Below are 18,009 nucleotides of genomic sequence, written 5' to 3'. Positions count from 1 at the left end.
ATGTGAGGGTCATGAATAATTCATGTGCATGTGATGTATTGCCAAGTTTTAAACCCTGATGTGATATGTTTCACATATTGGAAGAGACGAATGGTTATTTGATCCAAGCCGGGGGCCCGTACAATGAAGCCAGTTAAACATACCCAAGACATATAATTTATTACTACTTGTGTATTTACATTTTTTGTCCGATGATGCACAAACTATTATGAACATGTGATCCAGATTTTTTTTAAGCTTAAACCTTCTCAACAATTTTTGTAACTTTCCAAACCCAAATATCTGTCATTCAATCCCACTTTAGAAGGTGACTAGCCATTGTGAAGTGGTGTGAAAGACTGTTGGTGGGATGACACAAGTCAAACTCTCCAGGGTTTTCTCCTTTTGTACCCCACAGACCAGAGGGCATGGGCTAATGAGGAGTGGCAAAACTAATCTTTAAGTATATAACCAGAGGATGAACCCAGCACAAGATGAAGCAACAGACTCAGACAGGAGTACAAGATAGATAGATGAAGGCTCAAGAAGTTCACATCAGAATCCTATACATACAGTTATTAAGATATTTTAAGACCAAGCACGAAAGAGCAATAACAATGTAGACAAAGAAGAGTCAAGTAAAAAGGAAAACTAAATATTGCTAGATCTGATGCCCCTACTGATTATATGAGAATCAGGTTAACACTATGAAAACAAGCATTTTCTGGTAAACAGAGGAAAAGTAGAGCTCATAGCAAACATAAACAAGTTTTTCTTTGACAAGATGTGGCAAAAAGTCAGAACACAACCCAGGCTTTTCTAAGCCTGGATTCTGGTTAACATTTGATAGTTATCCACCAACATGTATATAGAAGATCGCCATGGATGCTATGGACCCAACATTCACTGCTAAAGTCTGTAATAGAAAAAAAATTAAAACCAATCCCTGGTACCGCAAAGATAACAAAGAATTAATGGCAGTCAATACAGCTTCATTTAACTTTGTGTTGTTCTGGTCTAAAATAACATAAGGAGTCAGATTTGGCCTCATGTTGACATCTTCGGGACATCTGATTAGGACACTTTCTAGCCACCTCCCTGTGGAAGTATTTTAGCCACCTCCAAGTGGGTGGGAACCTAAGCATGTTACTCATGATCTTAGCAGCAGAATGAAGACAGACTTCTACAGAAACATTTACTCTGAAAGTCAACAGATAGATGCATCCACAACAGCATCTGAAAAGTTGTTTTTAGATTGACCAAGTCAGTCACTGGACCTGAATCATTTCACACATCTAGACCCAATTCCAAACAATACGTTCTCATCTCCTATTCATTGTTTGATCTAATACGTTCGGTGTACAACAAGGACAAAGGTGTTCCAATACATTTAAAAGGTAATAGTGAGGGCAACATATGAAAATCTGGGAAGTAAATCCTTACCAAGAAATTTCTTCACAATTGTGTTTAGGAAGGTGTGTAATATCATGTCTTAAAATGAATGTTGAAATTCAACTCCCGTGGGAAACCTCCTAAAAAATTGCTCAAAGTTGGGGTACCTGTAACCGATTTTTGAAAAATCGAAAATGTTAAATTTGGCTTTAAGAAACTTGTGAGGGGTCAAACTAGGGGTTTTTCATGATTCTGAGTTGATTGCAAGCATTCGTTTTTCACCAAAACCACTCCTTAGTGCAAAAACAGCCACCCCCACTTTTCCCACTCACTGCATTTTCAGCCATTATTCACGAATAAAGGGTTCCAAACCCCTCCGCCTCCCCAAAAACAATAAAAAATAAAAATAAAAATAACCCAGTTAACACCATGAAAAATTCTATCTTTTTTCTATTTGTCTAAAGCAGAGGTCTTCAACAGGGGGTCCGCGACCCCTAGGGGGTCCGCGGAGGTACTGCACGGGGGTCGCGAAATCTTTGGTTGATTAGGCAATTTTTTTTTTTCACGAATTTAAATGTCTTTCAATACACATTAACATGCATCCAACATATTGTGAGGCTGATTTGACCCTCTGCCTAACAACCTCCATCCATCCAAGATTAGGTAAGTTGTTTGCTACCCATCAGGGTCCGACATCTCACTAATGTGGGAGTATGTGTGCCATGCACAGATAGCTTGAGGATTCACTGTCTCTTCTACATGTATGTTAAAAATAAAAACATGAATCTGTGAATTACTTGAATAGCTCAGTGTTGTATGCAAGATGTACAGTGGGAACGGGAAGTATTCAGACCCCTTTAAATATTTCACTCTTTGTGTCATTGCAGCAATTTGCAAAAATCTAAAAAGTTCATTTTATTTCTCATTAATGTACACTCAGCACCCCATCTTGACTGAAAAAAAACAGAAAAGTAGAAATTTTTGCTAATTTATTAAAAAAGAAAAACTGAAATATCACATGGTCATAAGTATTCAGACCCTTTGCTGTGACACTCATAGTTAACTCACATGCTGTCCATTTCATCTGATCCTCCTTGAGATGGTTCTACTCCTTCATTGGAGTCCAGCTGGGTTTAATTAAACTGATTGGACTTAATTAGGAAAGGCACACACCTGTCTATATAAGACCTTACAGCTCACAGTGCATGTCAGAGCAAATGAGAATCATGAGGTCGAAGGAACTGCCCAAAGAGACAGACAGAATTGTGGCAAGGCACAAATCTGGCCAAGGTTACAAAATAATTTCTGCAGCACTCAAGGTTCCTAAGAGTACAGTCCTTACATAATCCTTAAATGGAAGAAGTTTGGGACGACCAGAACTCTTCCTAGGCATGTTGTCCAGCCAAACTGAGCAATCGTGGGAGAAGAGCCTTGGTGAGAGCGGTAAAGAATAACCCAAAGATCACTGTGGCTGAGCTCCAGAGATGCAATAGGGAGATGGGAGAAAGTTCCACAAAGTCAACTATCACTGCAGTCCTCCACCAGTCGGGGCTTTATGGCAGAGTGGCCCGACGGAAGCCTCTCCTCAGTGCAAGACATATGAAAGCCCGCATAGAGTTTGCCAAAAAACACATGAAGGACTCCCAGATTATGAGAAATAAGATTCTCTGGTCTGATGAGACAAGTATGAACTTGTTGGCGTTAATTCTAAGCGGTATGTGTGGAGAAAACCAGGCATTGCTCATCACCTGCCCAATACAATCCCAACAGTGAAACATGGTGGTGGCAGCATCATGCTATGGGGGTGTTTTTCAGCTGCAGGGACAGGACGACTGGTTGCAATTGAAGGAAAGATGAATGCGGCCAAGTATAGAGATATCCTAGAAGAAAACCTCCTCCAGAGTGCTCTGGCCCTCGGACTGGGCCGAAGGTTCAGCTCCCAACAAGGCAATGACCCTAAGCAGACAGCTAAAATAACAAAGGAGTGGCTTCGGAACAACTCTGTGACCATTCTTGACTGGCCCAGCCAGAGCCCTGACCTAAACCCAATTGAGCATCTCTGGAGAGACCTGAAAATGGCTGTCCACCAACGTTCACCATCCAACCTGACGGAACTGGAGAGGATCTGCAACGAAGATTGGCCCCCAAATCCAGGTGTGAAAAACTTGTTGCATCATTCCCAAGAAGACTCATGGCTCATGACCCGTTTTTTTCTGTCAAGATGGGGTGCTGAGTGTACATTGATGAGAAATAAAATGAACTTTTTTGATTTTAGCAAATGGCTGCAATGAAACAGAGTGAAAAATGTAAAGGGGTCTGAATACTTTCCGTACCCACTGTATGTTTATAAATGGCAGTGGCATGGCCACCCTGTACCTTGCACATGTTAAAATTAAAAACATGAATATATGTTCCTGTGTATTATTTGAATAGCTTAGTATTGAATGCACAATATCAGGGTAGTTATGTTTATACATGGCACTAGGCCCAATTTAATATAAAACACAATTTTATACAATATATATAGTAGGGGGTCCCTGCTCCATCTCTCCATCTGTTTGGGGGTCCTTGGCCTGAAAAACGTTAAATACCCCTGGTCTAAAGCAATAGCCTTATGGAAAGGTAATAATTGTCAGGGCAGCATTAGTTTTTCACCAAATCTGCTCCCTTGTGGAAAAACAGACATTTGAATTTTTTAAAGTAGCGTTATTCGTTTATTTCAGTATCTTGCAGAGTGCTGTGCAGCTGCACCCTCTGTTGGAGACAGGGTTAGGGTTAGGTTAGGGTTAGGGTTAAAACTTTTAAAGGTTTCCTTGTAAGCAGGCAAAGTTTCGAGTTGCTTCATGAGTTGACAGTACAGCCGTGCCCCCTTGGCGTATTGGTGATGCCCCGCAGCTGCAAAGATGTCTAGCATCCTGGTGACAATGCAGGACAGGTGCCCATTGTGGTCTGCAAGCCATTCAGTTCTGATGAAGATCTTGATTACATCTACCATGTAGTGGTACTGCACCCAGAGGCGTTCTTCCTCCTTTGGCAAGTCTTTTAAAGATTTCTTCAAACCCCTGTTCAAACACTATAACAACTGGATCTGTGTGTCTGGCTCCCATTTTCCCATCAGCTACCTTCTCCATCAAGGTCCTCATTTCACCAAGCTCCTCCTCAGTGAAGGCATGTTTCATGATGTGCTGATAGATGGCTGCATCAATTAGGAGGTGAGCACGGATTGCCTTGTCAAAACATCCTCCATCCAGGATGTGGTTGGCTGTCGTACTCCCTGGATAGATCAGCTGGATCAGCTCTAGTAGTCCAGAATCCTCCATGATATTACCCAAGGATCCAAGTTAGGACTTCAGCAGGTGAAATCCACCCAACCGTGGAATGATGGGTAGATTTGCCTGGTTTATGATGTCCACAGCTTTGAGCCAGATTAGGAGATTGAACGTCACTATAGTGACTTTGTCTTCAGAGAGCCGCATGCACTCTTTGAGAGCGGTGAAGATGGTGTTGTGGTCATTAGGGTCACCTTCGATGACTGGGAGGAAGTTGATCAGCGTGCTCTGCTTGGCATCATCTGCATGGATACGTTTCATCCAGCCATTACAGTTGGACTGTGATAAATCAGGATCCTGTGCTTTGATCACCCACCCTGCTGCCCAGAGTGTATCGCCCGGAGTGAGGAGTGGCTGGTCTTGTGTTACAAAGGAGGACAGCTCAGCGATGGGAAGAAATGTGATGGTGTTTATTCCAGTCTGTTTTCTGTTGGTGAATGGAAGAATCTTCACTTCTTGCAGTGGCTAGCAGACCACAATGGGCACCAGGATGCTAGACATCTTTGCAGCTGCGGGGCATCACCAATACGCCAAGGGGGCACGGCTGTACTGTCAACTCATGAAGCAACTCGAAACTTTGCCTGCTTACAAGGAAACCTTTAAAAGTTTTAACCCTAACCCTAACCTAACCCTGTCTCCAACAGAGGGTGCAGCTGCACAGCACTCTCTCCTTGCATATATACAAACCCGGGACTGGATCCTTCTTAAGAGCATGTCTTTGGACCCTAGTGACTACGGGTGGACACTAGGTGTTCAGGGATATGAGCCAGTTCCAACACTAGACCCCCTGCAATTGCAATGGAGATTGCAGCGACCGCCGGTGCAGCTGCAAAAAGAATAGTGTCAAGTGTATCTCGGCATGTGGAGTTTGCAAAGGCATTACGTGCAAGAATTGTGTTCATGATGATGTTCAGTTTGGAGAAGACTCAGACATTGACACATGAAGCGTGTGGCAGAGTGGATCAGTATTATGCAAGATACTGAAATAAACGAATAACGCTACTTTTCAAATTCAAATGTCTGTTTTTCCACTAAGGAGCAGTTTTGGTGAAAAACTAATGCTGCCCTGACAATTATTACCTTTCCATGAGGCTATTGCTTTAGACAAATACAAAAAAGATAGAATTTTTCATGGTGTTAACTGGGTTATTTTTAATTTTTATTGTTTTTGGGGAGGCGGGGGGGGGGTTGGAACCCTTTATTCATGAATAATGGCAGAAAATGCAGTGAGTGGGAAAAGTGGGGGTGGCTGTTTTTGCACTAAGGAGTGGTTTTGGTGAAAAACGAATGCTTGCAATCAACTCAGAATCATGAAAAACCCCTAGTTTGACCCCTCACAAGTTACTTAAAGCCAAATTTAACATTTTCGATTTTTCAAAAATCGGTTACAGGTACCCCAACTTTGAGCAATTTTTTAGGAGGTTTCCCACGGGAGTTGAATTTCAACATTTTAAGACATGATATTACACACCTTCCTAAACACAATTGTGAAGAAATTTCTTGGTAAGGATTTACTTCCCAGATTGGCCAAATATCTGCTAAAATGCCCTTACTATAACTGTATGTTCCTCAACAACCTTTTTTCAATGACTTAAGGCTCCAGTATGCTTCTACGTATCCGTTTCTCGGAGAGGGCTCCACGGAGGGCGAAGAGTCTTTTTGATTTTTACTTGTCCGACAACGGTACGTTGAAAAAAATTCACCCCCAAACCCATAGGTGGCGCAACGGAAGACGAGCTCAGAGAAGCCTACCCCAATTTTGGGAAGAAGAAGTCCACGTGTGTCTGTTTATCTCTGTTAGCTTGCCTCCCACACACTGAACCATGGCAACTAACAGAACTAAATAAAGTGACACCCAGCAGGTCAAAATGCTGATGTTATCGTTTCTTAGCGCAGCGGTTCCCAGGTCTTGTTTCCGAACTGTGTTGCTGATTCCACAGCTTGAGGCTACATGTAGCTAGAAGCTACACGGAGCTAGCTCCCCTCCCAGCTAGCTTCCACACACAGTCAGCAGGGACTCCCGACACTAACTACTACCCAGTGTTTGCTTCTAACCTGACGGTATTATAGAAACAGTGTCATGATAGAAGTGGAATTAAAGTCGTGACGGTGGGTTTTTGCACTGTTACCACCGCAGTTAGCATGGTGGCTAGCCCGCTAGCCTAGCCCGCTAGCGCCGTTTTGAAAGCTCGTTATAACCGTATGTGACCGTGCACACATGCCGTCAGTGCTCTAACGAGCCACCGTCAGCCGGACAGCTCCGCTGGCTTAACACACACATCACATTAATCGTAGAATCATAGTTGTGTTCGTGTTTGTTGCTACAGGGAAGGAAACAGGAAGTTTGAGGTCCGGAAATACGGAAATGACGTCATACGGAAATGATGTCGTTCGCGGACCAATCACAGCCAAGAGCTGTCCGTGGGCTCTCCGACATAAACACGGACAGTTAGAAAAATCAGAGGTGTACGAAAAGCTCTCCGAGGCGCTCGGAGAGGGCGTTCCACGACGGATAGGGCGGTCTTATCTGTCCGTAATAGAAAAAACGGAGAGGCATAAATTGGCCTTAAGACTAGATGGCATCAATGTAATAAAACAATAACTAACTATATCACCATGCACTATAACCATATGAAAAAAGAAAAATTGAGTTTGTAGTTAAAAAAATTAATATTGATTGATGAAATAAGAAGAGACAAAATTGCAGAGCTTTGCATATTTCTCTTCTTTGAATTCTAAACATCTTTTCGGCTGATTCTACACAACAGCAGCACAACATGAACACAATTACAATGGTGGACTGGAGCCAGTAATGTATTTAAAGTATTGTAGGAGTCGATGGGATAAAGTAGTCAGGAGATCTCTCGTTATGTGCACTTCTCGGCGTGCGTTTTATTTCACAAAAATGTTACCGCTACTAAGAACTTCCGGTTGTCACAGAGACATCCGCTTATAACCACTTCCATCGCCTTGTTACTTTGGTACCCCCACAGCTTCTTACAGGGTGTGTAAGTGTGCAAACCACATAGTGCAATCTATTCCTGTAAACCAATATAACCGTCTTTGGTGAATTCTGTCTTATCAAGTGTCCACTACATATGTCCCCCCAGAATTCACACACAAAGTTAACGCATTGGGGCTCGAATCACCCGACCTGCACGGCTCCGTAAAACATGAGCAGGGGATGAAGTCGCGAGTTTAACTGGAGGAACACGAAGGGCTGTGCGGTGGCCCAGTGGGTGAGCAGGAGGGCGCCCTCACCGTGGAGGCTTAGCTACCTCAGTAGGTTGAGTTAGGTCCAAGTGGGCAGGTTTCAGCCGGTCCACAGATACCTGTTCTGGTTTACTGTTTGAGTAATGCACTTAAATTATTACTGTTTAAGATAGATAACAAAGAAAAGGCAAAATAATGTAAACCCAATAAACTGGTTGGAATTTGGAGCCAATTCAAATATGTCACAATGAAAAAAGTGAGTGTGTTCTATCAGGAGAGAAACGGAGCTACAAAATCCCTGTGAATACATCCACAAACCTAATGAAACACCTTAAGGACCACAGAGAAACTAAGGTGACCTTATTTCAAGATGTTAAAGGTTTGTAGAATTTAGTGACATCTGGTGATGATGTTCCATGTATCAGCTTTATACCCCTCACCTTACCTCCTCTCCAAACATGAAAGAGAACCTGGAGAAACCTTCAGTTGTCATAAAAACTCAAAAAGGTGTTAGTTTGTCCAGTCTGTAATACTGTTAAAAACATGGAGGCCTCTTTAGAGAGGACCTGTTCCCGAAGTAATTATAAAGTATTTAAATATAAACGGCCCATTCAAGGGTAAAGAAAAAAAAATACTTCCAATTTTGATGAAACAGACAGGTCAAAACTTCAGTTAGAAATTTTGAATTTAATTTTTGCCAATAGATCCTTTCTCCTAAATCTTACACATCACAACCTCCTCGTTGCCAGGTACTCTCCACTCTGCACTGACCCAACATAAAGGACACATTAAAGTATGTTGGCCGTGACAATTGCTTTTAAATGGACATATGTCTTTTTGTACATAAAGGCAGCATAAATGAGCCTTTAAATATTTTATACAACTGAAAGTAGACTTTTGATTCAGAGCTACGATTTCATGGGTCTAGCCATCAAGAAGCGTAGACATACTACAATGATGAGATACAATGATTCAGATGACTAGAACCAGGCTTCAAAGAAATAAGATAAAACTTATCAGTATCAGAACAGAGAGAGAGCTCAAGGGATCACGGTGGGCAGTCACACCTCCAAACCTCTCAATACAGACGATTCCCTCTGCTGTACTCAGGACCATAGAGCCTTACATAAAGTGGTTTACCATCAAGGAGGAAACAAAAACAGGTGCTACAAGGGCTAGGGGCGTGTTGTTTTAGGTAACAGTAAAATAATAAAAAGCTATCCTGGAAGTCCAGACATATTTGCTAAATCCAAACACCAACAGTCTGCACAATCGTTTAGCAAACTCACAGACCCCTCGGTGACATTCACACAAGACACCGACAAAGACGTCAAGAGAGTTTGTGGTGATAAGGTGTCAAGAAAATCACATGATCTATGCAGATTCCTGCCTCTGTCTGCCTAACCTGGCTGCTCCACCTCTCACCTAAATAATGCAGAGGATTTGATGCGTCTGTACAGAGAACCTCCTGCTGTGTTGTCCATGTGTGAAAAGCAAACTGTGGGTAAAGTTCGTATACAATTCTCCGGACTTAACCCGCAGGTCATGTCTGAAAACAGCTTATTTGTGCTTCTACAGCCACAAGACTAACATATAGAGCCTAAACCATCAGCATTTTGAACTGACTTGACAATGTCCTTGAAATCCTGAAACAATGTCCTCTAAGAATATTTCACACTGCCCTTCAATTGCATATTTATACGGACACAAGTTAACAATTGCATTGTATAGCATAAGATCTGTGTGGAATTTTTACTGATAACTACACAAACATAATTTTTGTATTATATATAATTTTTTGTTTTTATTCTCATTTCAATTAGTGCTGGGATGCAACAGCGTGTGACACATTAATTAATTATTCATGACCCTTGTATTTTTTCCAAAGGCAACAAGACATAATGAGTGTGGAGAGGCATTTCCTGTGGAGTGAGGGAGCAGGCAGAGGCTTGGTCCCACCTACAATAGAGATCATGAGAGAGCCCAGAACGTCCTGCAGTGAAGCCCCGGAGATGGGCGGGATCTGCAACACCACACCCTGGAACCAAGGTAACTAATTACAGCTATACACACGTTTAAAAAGTACAGACACCTGCACAATCATACATATCTTTCTAACACAGTGGCACTTCAAAACTAAATCTGCTGCATCTTCACAGTGAATGTCATCGACGAAACGGAAGTTCATCGTTCTTTTACCGAGCTGCAGTGAGATTTAGTACTACTCTGTCATGATTCTGACCCCATTCTGGTTGTTCACTGCATCTTACTTGCAGTATTTTAATGTGTCTGTATATTGTAAATCAAATCTCAGTGACTGTAGGGTTATAAGGTGTAGGTTTCAATAGATGCCATTGAACAAGCTCTAAGCCAATCTGTTTCAGTATCAACACAACTCGGATGTTACCATGGTCAAAGCCTCGACCAGTGAGATCTCGGTCTCTAGTACATCCTATAAACACAAATGGGTTTTGTCTTTGAACATCCAGAAGTCTTTTGTTCATGTTAGAAGTTCCACGTGTTATGTATAAATACAGTAAGAGGGTCTGTTCCCATTTGGTCCTATACATTCCTACCAAACATAACAGGACAACTGTCCAGCTGTATGTCATGCAAATAATCAAATTAACCAGTATCTATATATCAACACTGTGTTTGAATTGCACCTAGCGTGGTGAAAACACAATTAAATAAAAGATTATTGATGAGCCAAACTGTACCACAATCTGATGAGCTCATCTTTATGAGGGTATAATTATTACATTTTCCCACGTACTGGTCCTGAGTTAAAATCGAAACAGTCACAAAGGCCTGTTGTTTCATGGGTGTGTGATGAAGGGTAGGACTACTGAAGAGTAATGACCTGGCCCTCTACCAGCCATCTCATCTTCTGAAATCTTGAACTGTATCACAGTTCGACAGAGGTTTATTTGTCCAATTCCATTTCACCACTGAGATCGGCTGAGATCGGAGTCCAATGTCACATTATCAGCATACAACTGAGCAGCATGTGTATTTATACGTTTATTTTTAATATTTAGTTGTAGGTCGTCTTTGATCATTGCACCTACATTGTTCTTCTTTGTGATTAATAATTACATGAATTGATCAAATATATCTGTCAGGAGTATAGTTTGTCACTTGACCATTATAACCAGACAGTGCAGCAGGTAATGTACATTGTTGTGAACAGGTGACTGCAGCACTAAGACACACACAGTACAACATTTTAACTCAAGTGCAACGTGCATATTTTGCAAATGTGCATAGCATGAGTGCGCACAGCACACTGACATATCTCTGAAACCAATCTGTTGGGACTCATAAAATACTCTTTCTCAATTACTTCACCCACAGCACAGTATCATTGACCCTTTTCTTATAAAATACCTGATACCTGACCAGACAGCCTGTTCACCTTCCATTTTTATATAAACACATTATCTTATTATTGGCAGAACATATCAAGAGATCACGTACCGATGTTTTGATAGAAGCCAGAGATTTAAGTTTCTGCAGGAGTTGCTGGCTCTGGAGGAGAGAAATAAAGGCAAAATGTAAAGAATGTGCATGATGATGTACCTAACTTTATTTCAAGAAATTGTTTTTTCATACAGTGGGTTGATACATGTTTTGATTTCTGCAAAGGTACAACAGATCCGTATCAATGCCTGACTGTGCCTGTTGGTTATTCACTAACAGTTCCAGCACATAACTGTTCCCAACAGATATTTTGTGTTTCATTTCTTTATTCTGTACCAGAAGTGTAAGCAAAAGTGTAAAAATTACCCTCTGATGTTCAAGGGATGTAAAGTGATGCTCACCAGAGTGGTAGCGTGCTTGATCTTCTGGACAATTCCATTGTGACCAAGATATTGCAGGGAGAGCCAGAGAGGCAGCGCTCGCAGCTTCTCCACAGGTTGGCTGGAGGTCAAACCTGCTGCCAAAGACTGAGGGACAAAACACAAACACACAACTGTCAGACAGTCAGGGAAAGGCAAACACACTAAGTAAAAGTTGGACAGAAAATACCCTTAAAAGAATAAAATAAGAAAAAATCTAGTTCAAGTAAACATTTATTCTTCCTCATACAGTGTATGGCAACAAAGTCAAACTGCGGGTCAAAATTAACACCAATTTTGTAAGTTCCATAATGAAATGACACAGCACAGGTGGTGATCTCTGTCATGGTAGCAACATTCATAGAATTCATAGCACAACGTTAATTTTGTTGTTGCAATGCTTTACACAGAGTGGAATGGTAGAGCTTTTAATTTGAAAAGTTGTGGATTTGGGTCTGAAGATTGTGTTTATTGCAGACCTCTGAAAAACCAGCATTTAAATAAATGATTTTATATATATTTATATATATATATATATATATACCACAATTAACCACACGTTAACAATAATAAAGCAAATTCTGTTTCATTTTATGAAAAAACAATGACAATTAAATCTTCACTGCAGACAACCACGTAGGATGAAAATAAAGTTTCCTATCTCTGTTCACAACGTCAAAAACTCAAACAAAAAAGTGACAGAAAATGATTGGCCTACCAGCGCTGGGTCCTCATGCCTGTAGAGGGTGATAGCGGATATAGCAGGCAGTCCCAGCCACTGACCTGGTGTCAGTGTCATACTGTCACTTCTGGTAGCTGCCTGGAGAGGGAAGAACAATATTTTACCAAAAAAAGTCAACATAAAAGGGCATTTCCTGTCTGTTTCTCAAGGTGAGACAGTTAGGAGGGAATCTGCAGATGATTAACATTTAGAGCTGATCAGTCTTGAGTGGGAATACGGGATGACGTATGAACAGAGCATGCACCTACAGAGCAGGGTCTATGTTAGGCTGAGGTTTGTCTGCCTGCTGAGCACAACAGGAATTTCACGGTGACAACTACAGCCATTGTTGTCTCTGCTCCTCTGTCACACTCTCTTTCTCAAACTCTTTTCATTTCTCACCATGTCAGTGGCCTGTTAAAACATCTGGTCTGGACACACAGACGAAGGTAGAATTGCCTGCTTGGGTTATATACACAATGCATGCAGGGTATGCACTGACCCTTAAATGCTTTTCATTGCTTTATTCAGACATAGGCATCAATGAATTTCAAAAATGCTTGTGGGATTTTTGGCATCTGATCCACAGAGGTAACAGTGTCAATGCTGCGGTTGGAAAAGAACGATACAAAGGATTTTAACACTTATTTTGATGCAATCGCATAGTTTGGTATATCTATTCTGTTGTAATCTTTAGTTATTCACAGAAACATTAAGTGAGTCCTAACCATTACTACAATAATGTAAACTTTTTCAACCAAAAACATGGACGATGGAATATAAACATGATTACCATCAGAGCAGACGTGACCTGACCCAGTGCCAGGGTTGCCAGGTTGACCCTGAGAAAGAAGAAAAAACACTATAAAAAACGTCACCAGTGACTCATGCCTAAAAACATCAAAGTTCTCATTTGCATTCAAAAAATCTACTTTCATCATCAATATTTCCTCAAATCCTGTGTAATATCTCTCATTACATAAATGTACAGCCGTGGCCAAAAGTTTTGAGAATGACACAAATATACATTTTCACAAAGTCTGCTGCCTCAGTTTTTATAATGGCAATTTGCATATACTCAAGAATGTTATGAAGAGTGATCAGATGAATTGCAATTAATTGCAAAGTCCCTCTTTGCCACGAAAAGGAACTTAATCCCCAAAAAACCATTTCCACTGCATTTCAGCCCTGCCACAAAAGGACCAGCTGACATCATGTCAGTGATTCTCTTGTTAACACAGGGGAGAGTGTTGATGGGGACAAGTCTGGAGATCACTCTGTCATACTGATTTAGACAGAATAGCAGACTGGAAGCTTTAAAAGGAGGGTAATGCTTGAAATCATTATTCTTCCTCTGTTAAGCATGGTTACCTGCAAGGAAACACGTGCAGTCATCATTGCTTTGCACAAAAAGGACTTCAGAGGCCAGGATATTGCTGCCAGGTAGATTGCACCTGAATTTATCATTTATTGGATCATCAAGAACTTCAAGGAGAGAGGTTCAATTATTGTTAAAAAGGCTTCAGGGCGCCCAAGGAAGTCCAGCAAGCGCCAGAACCGTCTCCTAAAGTTGATTCAACTGCAGGATCGGAGTACTACTAGTGCAGAGGTTGCTCAGGAATGACAGTAGGCAGGTGTGAGTGCATCTGCACGCACAGTGAGGCGAAGACTTTTGGATGATGGCCTGGTGTCAAGAAGGGAAGCAAAGAAGACACTTCTCTTCAGGAAAAACATCAGGGACAGACTGATATTCTGTCAAAAGTACAGGGATTGGACTGCTGAGGACTGGGGTAAAGTCATTTTTTCTGATGAATCCCCTTACCGATTGTTTAGGGCAGGGGTGTCAAACTCAAATACGCAGTGGGCCGAAATCAAAAAATTGCTTCAAGTCGAGGGCCACATGGGTTCAACGTTTATTGAAAACTTATTGAAAGAACCTTAGTGCACATATTGAACCTGGAACTAACAAGGCCTATAGAGTATGCCGATAAAACAACATTAATAATGAAAAAAATGAAATACAAATAATAAATAATACATAAATATAAAAGTAATAAAATCAGTTTCATTAATTGCTTTCTGGCTCTATCTGCAGTATTTCCAGAGTAATTTCCAGCGAAAACATTTTCTACAGGCAAACAACAGCCAAAAATAATTGACTTCAAAGAAAAATCAAATGTCCTGTAGTAGCAAGAGAAAAACAAGTTTCCCTGCAGCATCTGCGTCTCCCACAGGCGCAGCTTGGTTTTAAAGCCCTCACTGTAGCGTACATATATACAGTATATCCACCAACTGGCTCCTCTCGACTTGAAGGAGCAGCCCCATCTCAGTTGTTCTATCCACAATCACATTCTTCACTACCCAGACAATCCTTTTCTTTACAAAGTATTTCTCAAGCTCTTCTATAGTATATATTTTTTAATTTGTTTCCTATTTTCCTATTTTTTATATTTATGCTTGCACAAAACATATCACAGCAAATTCCTTATATGTGTAAACTTGCTTGGCAATTTATCTCAATAGCGCTTTTTTATGGAGGACCATACATGACTAAAGTATAAATAAATAAATGTATAAATAAATAAATAAATAAATAAATAAATAAATAAATAAATAAATAAATAAATAAATAAATTTATAAATAAATAAACACAAAAATACAGAAATAAATACAACAATGTATAAATAAATGTCTTCAATATATTTCCACATTTATTCATTTCCACATTTCTGTGTCCGTATGCTAATGAGAAAGGCGGGCCTAACCGCAGTCTTATGCAGGATTGGTCACAGGAGTGTAATGATCCAGCCCTTCTCCTTCTGCCTTTCAATGCTGACTCGTGTCCAGAAGCTGTTTGCAGTGTTGAGCCACTTCACACTTAAAATTAACTAGTTCAAATTCAGAGGGTTAGTTAAGGTTATTTTTTATTGGGATGATTTAGGTGTCTTGTGTTCTACTGAGCACAAGGAGAGAGCAGAGAGGAGGAGGAAACAGAAACTCCAGCTCGGTACAAACTACCTGCAGCTTCTGCTCTGATCATGAAGCCGCTGATCACTGAGCAGATGTGACCAGAGAAACTATGTGTTTTCACTATTTCCACTGTTCTACAAAGTAACTGAGCGGCTGCTTCACGGTGACGAGCTCAAGTCTCAGTCACTGCTGAGCGGGTGTGTGGTGGTGTGGGGGGCAGTCCCCCGGGGCCTGTGTGTGTAGCTCAGTTGACCAATCCTGCTCGAGACTGAGGTTGGGACCTCCTACTTCATTTACATATGGACACATAAATGTATAAATAAATAAATAAATGCTGAAAATAAATATGTGGAAATAAATGAATAAATCTGGAAATAAATAGAGAAGTAAATTAATAATTTATTAATTATTTCCACATGTATTCCCACTTTTATTTAAAAAAAAAAGTCGGTTAGGCCAGCCTTTCTCATTAGCATATGGACACAGAAATGTGGAAATGAATAAATGTGGAAATATATTTAAGACACTTATTTATACATTTCTGTATTTATTTCTGTATTTATTTCCTTATCTATTTCCTTATTTATGTATTTATGTATTTATTTATTTATTTATTTATTTATTTATTTATACTTAAGTCATGTATGGTCATTCATAATTTTTGGACTTTCTAACACCAGGTTTACACTGGACGCTATGAAGACCATCATCATTTACCCCCGAACCCCTACATTGAACGGGTTACATACAACAACAAGCAGAGAAAGCAGAATCGCGGGCTGACCGGCGCAGAGAAATGCACACGCAAGAATGGGGCTGCGCGGCACTCCCGCGTTCGGTGTGAACCCGGTGTAATACTTTAAGACAAACTATTGCAGAAGAAGAAAATGCACTCACCCCTCCACATGAAGCCACATGTTGTACGGGTCACACAAGTCCTTCAGACGGCCCAGCTTGTCTGTGTGGCCGGCCCCAGGGGTGCCTGGGAAATAAACACAAACAAGTTACTCCTTTTAATCCAAATTAACATATTTACACTGCAGAAAAGCTACTTATATAGTGTTAAATTAATATTGCTAAAATTGTACTACATGAAAAGAGATTGCAAAGTTAAATCACTGATTGTCCTTCACCTGCATTGGCAATCAACAGCAAAGGAAGCTTTCCAGCATCTATGTCCTCTTTGATGAGTTTGTCCAACAGGGCAACATCCTGACCGTGACAAACAGGTTATAATTTTCCTTTGAACGATCTAACTTACATCTGGTTATGTGTCTTTTTCATATACTCTCCTACCATTTGGTGTTGGGACCCAAAGACGGTGTTGCATGGGACTGTGCACAAACTGGACAGAGGCAGGCCGAGCTGTCGACACAGACACTGACATTAAAATCTCTTTCTATTATTTATGCAAAAAAATGTATATGGTAAAATATGTTTGACTACAATAAGGTCCAAAAGTTTGAGATTTTACCTGAATGGTAAAAAGTGGTCTCAAGCTTCTGGACCTCACGTTATATAAGTCTTACAGTAATCACACTGCTTCCAGGTATTTTAAAAAGCCCTGACTGAGAATGCTTGTTTTTCAATCCCTATTTGTATGGGATGTCAATATTCACAGTGTTGGATCAGAGTGGAGTGGATCAGTGCCTGCTCTGTATTTTCTTTTATGTTTAATCTTTCCTACCTGGCTGCACAGGTGCTGTCCCAGACCAGGCCTGCAGGAAGCACTCTGGTAGATGACGGGCTGTTTGGAATTGAGAACTGCATAACCTTCAGAGGCATATTCTTCATAGCGGTCATTGATGACCAGCCGACACACTTTGACTAGGCCATCTCTGTCATCCTCATGGAAGCAGGCTGAACCATTCTCATACCTGAGAGACAGATTCGATGTGTTGAGTTGTTCAGACTTATTACAAGGAAAACTAGAAAGGCGCTTGGGCACCATATATGCCACAGCAAGGCTAAAACCCTTTCTCAACATGTTAAAAAAAGTTAAACAGATCTGAATAAATGGGCGGATCCAGGATTTTTTACACTTTCTTTAACATGGTGACCTTATACATTTTTGGTAATTGTCTGTAGTAGTAGTCAGTATTTTTTTGTAGCTGATTTGTGATTGGTACATTTACTTTTTAACCTTTGATTCAGTGTTAATTTCGTTGACGATAACGATAACGAAAAATATTCGTTAACGCCCCTTTTCCCATGACTAAGACGAGACGAAGACGTAACGAAATGGATCTTTGAAAATAAAAACTATGACGAAATCTATTTTAATTTTCGTTAACGAGACGAAACGAAAATGTTGGCGGTTGACTAAGTCACAACAATTTTTAAAAACATAATCGTATCAGGCCGTCATGAAGTACCCGGAGCGGCGAGTGTGTGTGTCTGTGTGTGTGTGCATGTGTGTGTGTGTGCTCCCAGATGCGCTCCGGTCCCGAGGCTCCGCCCCCGCGCACTCGCTCAGAGAGACAGTGAGATCAGAGCTCGTTCACATGAAGCAGGCCGGTCACTGACTCACCAGCTGCTTCTTAACTATGGAAACAGTGAAAA

At 40.8% G+C, this 18,009-nt stretch overlaps 1 protein-coding gene across 3 annotated transcripts in view; it reads right to left on the bottom strand.

Annotated features, from left to right (window-relative positions):
- Nucleotides 1–18,009, bottom strand: part of pdxdc1 (pyridoxal-dependent decarboxylase domain containing 1) — a 52,704-nt gene that overhangs the window by 10,824 nt on the left and 23,871 nt on the right. For 2 of the 3 annotated variants that reach the window (XM_061089861.1, XM_061089862.1), the window contains exons 6-13: nucleotides 17,135–17,324; nucleotides 16,744–16,812; nucleotides 16,581–16,659; nucleotides 16,345–16,429; nucleotides 13,270–13,318; nucleotides 12,474–12,575; nucleotides 11,738–11,863; nucleotides 11,394–11,444 (exon numbers count right to left, since the gene is read on the bottom strand). In XM_061089861.1, the coding sequence (XP_060945844.1) occupies nucleotides 11,394–11,444; nucleotides 11,738–11,863; nucleotides 12,474–12,575; nucleotides 13,270–13,318; nucleotides 16,345–16,429; nucleotides 16,581–16,659; nucleotides 16,744–16,812; nucleotides 17,135–17,324 (751 nt within the window). Of the gene's footprint in view, nucleotides 1–9,876; nucleotides 9,952–11,393; nucleotides 11,445–11,737; nucleotides 11,864–12,473; nucleotides 12,576–13,269; nucleotides 13,319–16,344; nucleotides 16,430–16,580; nucleotides 16,660–16,743; nucleotides 16,813–17,134; nucleotides 17,325–18,009 lie in introns of all 3 variants that reach the window. The other variant, XM_061089860.1, reaches the window with a different exon arrangement.

This window comes from Limanda limanda, chromosome 17 (assembly GCF_963576545.1).
Source record: "Limanda limanda chromosome 17, fLimLim1.1, whole genome shotgun sequence".
Taxonomy (NCBI): Eukaryota; Metazoa; Chordata; class Actinopteri; order Pleuronectiformes; family Pleuronectidae; genus Limanda; species Limanda limanda.
This window is presented reverse-complemented; position numbering and strand designations above follow the sequence as displayed.